The following is a 12624-nucleotide window of genomic DNA, read 5'->3' on the forward strand; positions in this document are numbered from 1 at the left end:
ATGCGTTAACTCTCCTGATTTTTCCATCCATCTATTTATTTTCCATATCGCTTATCCTACACATGGTCATGGGGGTGCCTGGAGGCTATCCCAGGGAACTCTGGGTACAAGGGCCATTGCAGGGCACAATCGCATACACATTCACACAGATGAGTGAGCTCATGCATAGAGATTGCTTTGAAGTATACAGGTGTTATCTCTTCAAGCTCCGTTGAATTTAAATAGATTGATTAATGTGTTTAGTAACATACCAGGGCAGTGGTTCGACTGGTTCTCAGCTGACATGGTGTCCTTCACTGCCATCTGCTTTTGAACAAGGCCAGGCAGTTATAGATGGAAACTGTTGCAACAAGGGTGTTTACAGTATTGTTTTCATCGAAATTCCCATTCTAACTGGAACTAGGTGACACGTCGTTATGATGTATCTTAGTATGATCTTGGATTAAAGTTTACATGCCACAGATCTGAAGACTGTATACTAATGAATTATATTTTCACTAGAAAGATCCCCCCCCAGTTCTTCTTGTCTGTTGTTGCTTTTATTTGCTCTGGATAATGGTTATTCTTTCAGGTTAACTTGTCATGACCCCCACAGAGGGAATCTTTTAAAGCGGCACGCCTTTTCTTTGTGAGACTTCCACGGCAGGATCATAGGCTCTGGACAGACAATGGCTGTGTTTCTAAAGCCCATTATAAACCAGGCTTCTTCTCATGAACACTGGAGTAACATGGCCTACAGGATGTAAAAGGTCAACATGACTATGCAGGCTGTACAGTTCTTTGTATTGTACGAATAAGAATTTTTTTTTTTTTGTTTGTTTATCTTATCAGTAACAGACATTGTTGAGTTCAGGTTCTGTGTTGTTAACAGGAAGGTTGTGATGTGGGGTTAGACGGCAAGACGCTCCATTACTAAGCTGTTGATTGGGCTGGAAATCTGCTTCATTCATTTGTATATCAGATAGAAGCGTCTTTCAAGTTATTCATTGTATCTTCACAAATAAAATGTCTGGGATTGAATGGTTTCCTGTTCTATTTCCTTTTTCTGGTTTGTTGCTGATTATGTTGCGTCAGTAAAACGGGTTGTAATGTATTGAGGGGAGTGTGGGCAGTTCCTCAAAACAAAACAAAAAAACTGAAAAAGAAAAATGTCGAATCGGAAATCACACTTCAGTGAACCACCCCACAAGGACAAACAGCAAACAGCACTTTCAAAACCCCAAGTATCTGTGACTTTACACTTTTTGACCAGGGCTTCACTGGCTCATGACTTGGTTTCGCCACTCCCTAACACAAGCGTACCAGAGCAAACATGTGGCTAATTTATTACTCCACTATACCCGAGCCATTGCTAACCACCTCTAACGGACGGACCGCAATCAACCAAGTATAACCGACATATAATCAATACATGCCATTAAACCAGGTCACATTTTCTGTGCTCGTCTGTCCTTCACTCAAGCTAATTGCTGCTTATTGCACATCGCTAGCAAGCAGCCATGATAAGCACTTGAGACTTTATCTAGAAGTAGGGACTATCTTATCATATGTACATGGTGTGGCACCTTTTTATCAGGCTAACGATGGTCCTCTGCTGAGAGTGAATGGAGGGAATGTCAGATGGCTTGGTCTGTGTATGCATGTCGTAATTAAATTGAAGAAGTTATGATTTAATAGTGAGATGCATGGAATTAAATCACTGCATCATCATATTTGAATCATTAGTAATTAGGATTTTACAGCATTGTGGTTCAATTGTGGCCCGTTCCTCTTGGCAAATTGTCTTCAATCCCCAAGGTTAAGAAGGTCCTGCTGATGAATTTCAAAATCTTCTATAAATAAAGATTGGCTAGGCTATGCAAGCACCTTCACCGTCTTTTTATTTTTAGAAAGCAGTCTTGAATTAGTTTGACTGCAGGTTTGAGGTCATTGTCTACTTGAAACGTTCATCTTCTCCCCAGATTCAGTTTCTCGGCCAACGAGATGAAATTCTCCTCTAATGGGGGCAGTGGTAGCTTAGTGGTTAAGGCTCTGTGTTACTGATTGGAAGGTTAGGGGTTCAAGCCCCAGCAGTGCCAAGCTGCCACTGTTAACCATCTCTGCTCCAGGGGTGCTGTATCATGACTGAACCTGCACCTTCTATCTAACTTTCCTTATTATTATTCTGCGAGTGTGTTGTGAATGCTGCTTGCTGTGTGAAATTATTGTGTTTTTTATTTTTTTTTATAATGACACTAGGTGCACAAGATTTTATATATTTTTTGCAGCATTTATATGTAGACCTTGATTTATTTTTATGGAATCTTTACATATTTACAGTTGCATTTATGTAGAGCTTTTCTAGACACTCAAAGCACTTTACATGGTGTGGGAGGGAATCTCCTCAACCACCATTAGTGTGTAGCATCCAGTTCCTTCCTTATTTATGCTAAGGAATACATACTTTTTTTTTCTGTTCGTATTTCTCACAAAAGACCATGTCTGTATGTAAATGTGAAGTGGACATATGCACTGAAAGTATATTAAATAACAAACAGAAATGTCTGAATATTTACCCTGCCATGTATTTCATTTGAAAATGAAGAGAGAAGATGGATTTAAACGTTTGGTGGCTGTTTAAGTGTATTACACTACTCGCATACTTCTCTTATGAAAGGATCATGAACTCAACATTCATTCATTCTTATTTTTAGTAACTGCCTTATTCTGGTCAAGGTCACAGTGGAATCAGAGCCAATCCCAGGAAAACTGGGCAAAAGGCAGGAACACACCCTGGATGTAACAGGGTGTGTTACACACACGCACGCACACCCCGGAGTAATTTTAACCAATTCGTCTTCTAGGATGTTTTTGGGAAGTGGGAGGATAGAGGAAGAACCAGGAGGAAACTCACAAAGACACGAGTGGAATGTGCTACGATGTGCCACCATGTTGCCGTAAACTCCGCAGATAAGATCAATTGCTATTATAATTATATGTATCACGAGTGTCAGCTGATATTTCATAATGGTCACAGGCCTAGGTGTACCTTTTACATTTAATCTTTTTATTTAAACTCTCAGTTCAGCTCATGTTCATTTCAAGGAAGTTTATCTTTGTTGCACTTCAAACTGGTTTCTGAGATGCTAGCTATTTCTCAGCTTCACTGTAGCAAGAGACTTGTGCAACACTGTAATATATTACTTACAACATGTTCGGAGGCGTTTCCCAAAGCAACTTTGGTCCCTTTACGAGCACGTAGTGAAATGCCACAGTGATGCAGTATAAACCACATGCAATGAATTGCTTTGAGCACCCAGATGCTGATCAGGAAGAATCTAATGCTCTTAGTGTGACATATGGCCTAGTGGATTAGCTGTGCTAAACGGTAGTGTGCAAAATGGCCTCTCACTTCCTGCACATCCTTTAAAAAAAGCTTGCGTAGTTTCCTGAGCCTCCACTTAGTTTCATTTGAACTGAACATTCGACTGTTAAGGCTCATGTAACAGAGGCTGATTTTTATTTATTTATTTATTTGTTTGTTTATTTTCCTGTGCTCTTCCTGAAGCAGGTACATGGAGATCCACTGCATTACAGGGGGGATTAATAATCTTGTTTAAGCCTAAACATCACCACCCACACTAACCCTGTTTTGCCTTGTGCACACTCACACTTTATTTTTTTTTTCAGCCTATCCACTGTGCAGGGAAAGCAACTTTGGTCTAGATGTACTGTACTGTGCTGATAAGGACTGTACACTCTGTAAGAACAGCTTTGTTCTAGGAACCTCATTAGTCTTTTAGAGATTAGAAATGATTGCTATTTGAATATCTATGACTGTCACTGTTCATATGAAAGTCAGTGGTTAGCACACTTGCCTCGCACCGCCAGGGTTGGGGTTTCGAATCTCGCCTCCACCCTGTGTGTGTAAATGTTTTCCCCGTGCTCCAGGGGGTTTCCTCCAAGTCCTCCGGTTTCCTCCCCAGTCCGGAAACATGCATTGTAGGATGATTGGCATGTCCAAATTGTCCATAGTGTATGATTGTGTGTGTGTGTGTGTGTGTGTGTGTGTGTGTGTGTGTGTGTGTGTGTGTGTGTGTGTGTGTGCGCTCTGCGAAGGATTGGGTCCCATGTGCCCTGAGTTCTCTGGGATAGGCTCCAGGTACCCTTGCGACCATGTGTAGAATATGCGGTACAGAAAATGGATTGATGGATAACCTATACACCTCAAGGCAGTTTTTAGCATATCATGCTATAATCACCTAGCAATAACTTCTCTAAATAAATGAATAAATACACTTAGCCTGCTGGCTAATTATACAGATTAGTCACATTCAAGCAACTGTTCAAGGATTTGCTCCCCAAACATTAGATAATATTTCCTAACAAAGCTAGTTAGCTAATGTTGGCTAGCTAGCCTTGGTTAAGGATATTCTCTTTGCTAGTTACCTAGATATGTTTGAGGATATTCTCTAATAGTAGTAGTAGTAGTAGTAGTAGTAGTAATAATAATAATAATAATAATAATAATAATAATAATAATAATAATAATAATAATCTCTAGCTTTGGACATGTTTGCAAATGATAGCCAGTTGATGTAGCTAACTTGCTACATTTTCCCTGGAAAAAATCAGATTTTGTTTTACAGTTAGCTAGCTAACTAATATTTTTGTGTGATGTTGCTAATCTAAGCACACATTTTTGTAGGTGTGTGACACTGAGGACTAGACAAATTTTAAAATAAAGATTTTAAGGAACATGCACACCTAGAGCTAAAGGTTTTTAGATGTTATAAATATAACAAGTTAAATATATACTTGTTTCACTGAATTCATTTACTTGGAAATATCGATGTTCAGGAGAGAATAGGCTTTCTTTTCTGTCATGAGTGCAGGATTTTTTTCCCCTGGGCCGGGTAAAACCTGGCTCATATATCATCCAGTGCATTGAAAAAGGAAGTATAAATGACGAGGCAGAATCATTCGTTCACACTCGAGCGGAACGCACGGGCAGAGGGCGCGCTGATCAAATCCGATCTTTTCAATGGTATAACACATCTTCGTATATTTTATACTTCAGTTCTATTTAACAGTGTAGAAATAGAGCAGCTGTTTGTTTAGTACACAAACTCTGACTGTTGTAATTTACTGTATTGTACGGCTTTGTTTAATTTGTACTTCTTTGTAACCACCTTTTTAAAATCTTAGATATATTTTATGATGAACGTGGATTTCTATCAACTTAAGTGCTGTGTTTATGTGATTGGTACAGAATGTAATGATTGATACTATTCGATAAATTACTTGATCTTTTTACCGAGCGCTTTTTTTTTCTTCCCGTTACGTAACCTTCAATCAGATGTGACTCATTTCTCATGTTCTCATTGTTTAGTGTACGACTGTACTCCCTCTGGATTTCCATTATATCATAAATCTGGTTCATGGCCATTGATCAGTCTTTTGTTCTGACCGAAAATGCATGTTTGTTTCTCACGTGTAGGATTCGAAGAATGAGCTGCGTCCCCGTCTCTGCCACATGAAGAAGGGAGCCACAGGTTATGGCTTCAACCTGCACAGCGAGAAGTCCAAATCAGGCCAGTATATCAGGGCGGTGGATGAGGACTCCCCAGCTGAGAAATCTGGACTTCGACCCCAAGATAAAGTAGTGCAGGTACAATACTCCCAACCCCTCCCAACAACTCTAACACACAGGAGCTTAGACCCATGTGGACTAATGTATGTATGTATATGTGTGTGTGTGTGTGTGTGTGTTTATATATATATATATATATATATATATATATATATATATATATATATATATATATATATATATATATATATATATAATATATATAATATATATATAATATAATATATAAATAAAATATTATAAAAAATTTATATATACACAAACACACTATCCTGTCACATCCTGGCTAAAGAAAAAAAGACTTGCAGTCTAGACAGCAGTGTTTGGTGGGGAGTAAAGTGAAAATTTCCTGTTGGAACATGAAAGTAGCAATTTTATCATATCCTTGCACGTATGCCACGTTAAACAGCAAAGGCGCCGCTTTCTGTGTAGACACTGAGGTACTATTGAAGTGTTTGTAAATTAATCCCATTGTGCCTCCGAGCAGGAGTGGTCAGTGTAATTGCAGACCGTCTGGGAGTAGAGGGATTAGGACAACTCTGCAGGGGTCAGATTGCACCGCTTTTGTTATCATGAAGAATGTTAGCCTGAAGAAACCAGGCCCTGAATAATCCACTTAAAAACTTTGAAGTGGCAATAAGGTATCTAGGCAGAGACGGAAAACCCACTGCATTCCGTGCTGTGGAAATAGAACCACAAAAGAGATTGGTCTCTTATTATTTTTTTTTATGGAATTAGTTTTTTATCTTTAAATGCGTTTGGGAAGTTCAAATGTTAACATAGTGTTTTTCTCGCATTCCTTTTCGAAAAAAGAAAATGTTCTGATTTCAGGTTTAACATGTGACCTCTGTGTGTCTGTTAGGATGAAAAATGCAAACACATGCTTGATTTATGTTATTGTTATATTATGTATTAACATGTATGTCATATATCAAATCAGGGTTTTCAGAGGGCTAAGGTGCTGTCTTTGTTCCATGGGGGCTGAAATTATTCCAGTTGAATTACTTTTATTTGTTTCACTACTTTTATTGATATCACTATCCTTACCATAATTGTGAAAGAAATCTGGTTACACTTATTGTAATTATGGTCAAAAGTCTATTCATTTCACCAAATAACATGTTTGAGAGATTTAATGAAAATATATGAGGATTACGTTAACTTACATACAGGAGGAATAAACATGTTGAAATACATATGTGATTATTTTCGAAAATGCAGCCAAAGGACATGAAGGAAACTATTTCAACTGCAAATCTCACAGCCCTCTTTTTGAACACTTTGTTGAGGCTTACTGTATTGATGGTTTGCGACTCGCTTATGTGAGTCCATGTTTGTAAAGACCCTCCTGAGTTGAACGTACAGAGAAATATCCAATCAGCTGTTCGATTAGCTTGGCGATGAGCATCTATCATGCACAAATCACCCAAACGTTCGCCCAAACACTGATTGTTGATTGGCCGGTCATTCCTGTTGCATGCGTACCTTTCCGGTTGAGATCAAGCCACAGCTCTTTTTTTTTTTTTTTTTGGCAGCACGTAGAACTCTCACCGTTGTTTTTACATTCATTCTGGTACGTCGCCTAAATGTCATATTCAGTTCCTTCGGCTTAAGGTGCTCCGCAAAAACACTGTGCCTAAGCCTTTCTATGGTAGGGAAAACCCTGTGTATTATATTACATTAGAAATGTGTTCATTTGAAGTAGAAACCGAGCAGGTTTAATGTGTCTTCAAGGTTATGTTTCTGAATAGTTTTTTTCAGGACCTTATAACTATGATATAACTGGGCTAGGGATTAGGCAAGACGGTGAGCAGCTGTAGTTTCAGTAACTCTGATCTCTTGGATGCCACAGTCTTCCCTGGATGGTTTGTATTTTGTTTGTAATGACCTAAGATTTGTAATCTAGCTCATCTGGTTACACTGCAGGGTAATGTAGTTGCAAACGTCGGTTGTGTTTTTCCAGGGCTTCACGCCAGTGTTTAGTGACCTAGGGGTTGTAAGAGCCTGTAGCCATCTGGCACACGGTCCGGCTTTGGATTTGTTCCACACTCCTAATGTGTGCATCTCTAACTGATCCTCTGCTCTCCCCATCCTGATCACTCCAGTCGAGCTCCTTTCTTGAAACGAAACGGGTTTTCATGTCGGCATGAATAATAGTTCAGTCTGTTTTTAACTAAAGATGTTGAATAGTTTATTTGTTAGGCCATTTGATGAATTCCTACTCCGTGTAGTGTCGGGCTTCTCTACATCCTGTTACGGAAGGGATTTCCATCTTAAAGGCCCTTCTCTGCGCTACCAAGACGGAATAGTAATTTGAGTGTTGGCAATAGTTGAAGGAAGGAAAAAGCTTTCACGCTCTCGAAATCGTGTTTTTTCCACCGCTGACACTACAGCCCAATGCTCTGAAAGTACTCAGATATGGAAAGGTCAATAAAAATTCTAAATCTTGAGGTTTTCCTGACCTTAAAAACGAACGCGTACACAGAAAGAGTCAACATGGCTGAGTCTGCTGCGAAGACCTGTATTTAATCACTTATGGATGTGATACAGTTTTGTCAAATTATGTCTTAAACAAGAGGACATTTAAATTCACTGCTCACTAGATATTCCGATATGTTTCCACTTCATATTAAACAAACCGCCAAGGATTTTCGGCCTGCACTGGAAACACGCTGTCAGCACATTTACATCGTCATGACTATTGATACAATATGCTTGTACGAGAGTATGTGAGTGTGTGTGGGTACAGAATATCCCATGTGAAGGCCGCGGGCTGTTGTTTGCTTGCCGTTCTTTAATAGTCTGGGAAATGGGAGGCTGGGACCGGCATTCCAGAGAGCCCACTCCTCTGCCCACGCTCTCCCACATACACATTCCTCAGCACTGAGACAGAACCACAGTGTTTCCTCAGGTGTCTCCTCACACACAGCACTCTCTGCTGCCTCCATATCCACAGAGCTGAACAACACACAGTTGCTTCTCTTCAAGCCCTTCAACCCTTTCTGAGTGAATCGGGGTGCGATTTATGAAAATTTTTGAAGCAGCTTAAGTTTTTACTTGCACACCATACATTTTTAATGACAGGCTGTTTAAAAATAAAAAAATAAAAAAATAATTAAAAAAACAAGTTAAAAAGAACAAATGAAAAAGGCTAGGCTTAATGTTTTTTTTTTCTTTCTTTCTTTTTTTCTTCTTCTTCTGATTCAACTCATTTTCGCAACTTTTCATCTTCTCTCTTCTGTAATAGTGCCTCCATATCTCTATCAGCTCTTCCTGACTCTTCCACCTCTATGTATCGTGTTTCAGGTGAACGGCATACCCGTTCAGGGCTTCCAGCACTCTGAGGTGGTGGCTGCCATCAAGGCAGGAGGAGATGAGCTGCGGATGCTGGTGGTGGATCCAGAAACGGAAGCCTTCTTCAGCAGCTGCCAGGTTCTTCCCACTGAGGAGCACCTCACAGGTAAACCGCAATTAAAGCCCCACAGATTATTTACTGACTGTGTGTGTGTATGTGTGTGTCTCTATCAATCTCTCTATCTATCTCTCTCTCTCTCTCTCTCTCTCTCTTTATCTATTTATCTCTCTATCTACCTATAATAAAATTATATTATTTAAGCTTAATACACCATGCAGAACATGAGCCTTCATTTTGGCATGTGATTCCAGACGTTTTTGCATATAGGCATGTTTTCAGTCACTGAACCTTAAGCTTGCCCACAGGCTCATATTTCCTACACACACACACACACACACACACACACACACACACACACACACACACACACACACACAGACAGACAGTGTGAGCATGTTGCTGTTTAAACATTAACTTCTAGCCTCTAGCTTGACATGAGAGTATTAGTCAAAGTAAACAACGTTCTTTCAGCAGGTAGTCTTGGAAACTGTGGCCATAGCAACAGCAGGGACTCAAACACTAAATATGTTTAATGGCAGAGATTATAAAAGCACTTTAGTAGCTTTTCTGTATTTTCACCTACATATGACCAGCTGTTAATATGCCATGTTCATAAATTTGGACTTTGCTTATTGACCTGTTGGTTAATAGTTGTCTATTCTGCATTGTCCTACAGATACGGAATGTTTAACTTGGAAGAAGTCACTCATTTATTCGCAGATGTTCTGTCCTTTTACTATCGACCACGTTACCTCATGGTCATAGGACAAAATGAACCACCTTTAATGCTCAGTTTAATAACAGTGTCTCTGCAGCTGTGTAAAAACTCTCCATTTGTCATAAATGACATTATATGGACTAAAGGCATTAATAAATATTAAATTGTCTTGTATTCACATTGTCTATTACATTTCAGCCTTTTTTAGGCTATTCTTAAATGTGTGCATTTGATTTCGTCTTCTTATGTGATTAAAATAATTTGAAAGTGTTTATCATTGCACCTCACACATACAGTGGATAATAGAGGATCTTTTGCACAGCACATATTCAACTGAGGCTAATGTTGGCTACCTGTCGAGTTTGGCTTTTACATTTGAAATGTAAATTCACTAATTGTAAAACTGGTTAAAAATACACCACATACGATGCAAAAAAAATCTATTCAAAGCCTTTTTTCAGTGGTATTTTTTTTATCTTATTGAGTATACAGAAATATCAGCAGACATTCTATAAAAAAATTTTTTAAAACTATTTTTAATATTTGTCATCACAGCTAATTAGGTCTTATAAATTATTATATATAATAGTGTGTGTGTGTGTGTGTGTGTGTATGTATGTATGTATGTATGTATGTATATGGGTGTGTATATATAAAAAAAGATCAGTTACATGGAAAAGTAAGTACACCCCTACATTTATCATACCTTCACATCCATAAAATTAGACTCAGGTGTTGAAGATTGGGTGCCAGTGATTAGAACCTGCTGAGGGAGTGCAGGTGGAACCGGTCTTATTTATACCTCTCATATCTAGTGTCTGGTGTTCCATTTGTTACTGAGGTGTGTGGTGTAATCATGCCAAGATCTAAAGAGTTGTGTAAGGCCTTCAGAAAAATGGTTGTAGATGTCTAGGAGTCTGGCAAGGGATTTAAAAAGATCTCCAAATTATTTGAAATGCATCATTCCACTGTAAGGAAAATCATCTACAAATGGTACAGATTTCAAATGACTGCCAATTTGTCCATGACTGGCCGTCACAGCAAATTCAGATCAAGAGCAGACAGTCTGATGCAAAGTGCAAGATGTCTGATGTTCTCAGGGTCTGCAAGAACCCCAAAATTTCAGCACAGGATCTGATGGTAAGTCTTGCAATTATTGGTGTCAAAGTCCCTGTTTCTACAATCAGAGATTGCACAAAAGCCTTTGCTGTATAATAAGAACATTTAGAGCAAAACTACAGTTTGTTGGCACTGACCAAACACAGCTTTTCAGAAGAAGCATCTCATACCAACTGTGAAGCACGGTGGTGGAAATGTTATAGTTTGGGGTTGCTGTCTCAGGGACTGGACAGCTTGCATTCATTGATTCAACTATGAATTCTGCATTATATCGAAGAGTGCTTGAAGATAATGTGAGGCCATCTGTCCAAAAGTTGAAGTTGAACAGAAAGTGGAGTTCAGCAGGATAATGATCCTAAGCACACTAGCAGATCCAACAAGGAATGTCTCAAAAAGAAGAAATAGAGGGTTATGGAATGGTCTAGTCAAAGCCCAGATTTGAGTCCTATTGAAATGTTGTAGGGGGATTTGAAACGAACAGTACGGGCAAGAAAACCCTCAAACATCTTGTAACTGAAAGTATATTGCATGGAGGAGTGGTCATAAATTCCAACAAGCTGATGCCAGAAACTGGTGGACAATTATGCAAAACACCTACAAGAAGTTATTTCTGTTAAATACCAGCTTCTGAGGCCAAGGGTGTACTTACTTTTTCCACAGAAGAATATCACATATATTGATATTTCTGTTGAATAAATGATTGAAAAAGATAATTTTCCTTGTGACTTTTGTTCAAATATTAAGTTCATTAATAGGAACTGTTTCAAATATTATCAAATGTTTGCTTATCGAAATATGTCAAAAAAAGGTGTGTGTGTGAGAGAGTGTGTGTAAATAGTGACTGGACATTGACTTGGCTAACCTTATTCCTGTTTTGTTCTTAGGCCCTCTTCCTGAACCTTATGGCAGCAGAGATGCTGATGAAAAGGTAACGATGTTTTTGTCCGATTTATAAAATCAGCTTTTTAAATTGGTGTTCAAACCGTATAGTAGTTGAAAAGTGAATGGCAGTAGCAAGTCTACGCCACTTGGCAAACTTGAGCCTACAAGTCTGTTTTGTTTTTATTAGGCCCAAGTGAACTTACAAAAAACTTACAAAAATAATATTGAAACGACTGCTCAACATTTTCACCCTAGACAAGTGATGTCTAGAAGTTACACCAGATCTGTACAGCGCGAGTGCGCTCACATCTTACAGAGCTGGAACTCTGCAACACTTTTCTGCTGCCATTCATGCACATCAGATGTTGACCTTTACTGTGACTGAATCCAAACCGTAATAGTGTTGATAACAAAATTGGATGGGAGAGTAAGGACATATGCTCTTAGTGCACAAACCCATGTTAGTTCTTCTTAAGTGTCTTTCTTAATATGATATATTTGGAAAACAAGTGTATATTAGGAGTTGCACTGCTGTTAGTTTTTATTAGTCCACCAGTAATTAAAAAAAGTTGTGGACTAGTCGTCTTTTCTGTATTTAAAACAAAAGCGAATGAACTCCGTACACTTTATGCAAAGTGAATCATTTTATTGCAACATGTTCCATTAACAGGAAAGCAAATAAAAATAAAAGCTCCTTTTACAGTATAGTCTTGTGCAATGTAACATGTGGCTTCATCTACACTCCTGGGCAAAAAAATTATAATAAAAAATAAAATGGGTCAAGCCCAAAATAGCAAAATAAACTTTAATGGTCTTTACAGCAAATCACTGGTCAGGAAATTAGCAAGAATTAAGCCA

The 12624-nt window shown here is 38.6% G+C and overlaps 1 protein-coding gene across 1 annotated transcript in view; it reads left to right on the forward strand.

Annotated features, from left to right (window-relative positions):
- Nucleotides 1-12624, forward strand: part of nherf1a (NHERF family PDZ scaffold protein 1a) — a 24645-nt gene that overhangs the window by 7266 nt on the left and 4755 nt on the right. Inside the window, exons 2-4 of the mRNA XM_017483606.3 lie at nucleotides 5480-5650; nucleotides 8939-9092; nucleotides 11769-11812. Coding sequence (XP_017339095.1) covers nucleotides 5480-5650; nucleotides 8939-9092; nucleotides 11769-11812 — 369 coding nt within the window. The remainder of the gene's footprint in view (nucleotides 1-5479; nucleotides 5651-8938; nucleotides 9093-11768; nucleotides 11813-12624) is intronic.

The sequence above is a fragment of the Ictalurus punctatus genome, chromosome 13 (assembly GCF_001660625.3).
Source record: "Ictalurus punctatus breed USDA103 chromosome 13, Coco_2.0, whole genome shotgun sequence".
Taxonomy (NCBI): Eukaryota; Metazoa; Chordata; class Actinopteri; order Siluriformes; family Ictaluridae; genus Ictalurus; species Ictalurus punctatus.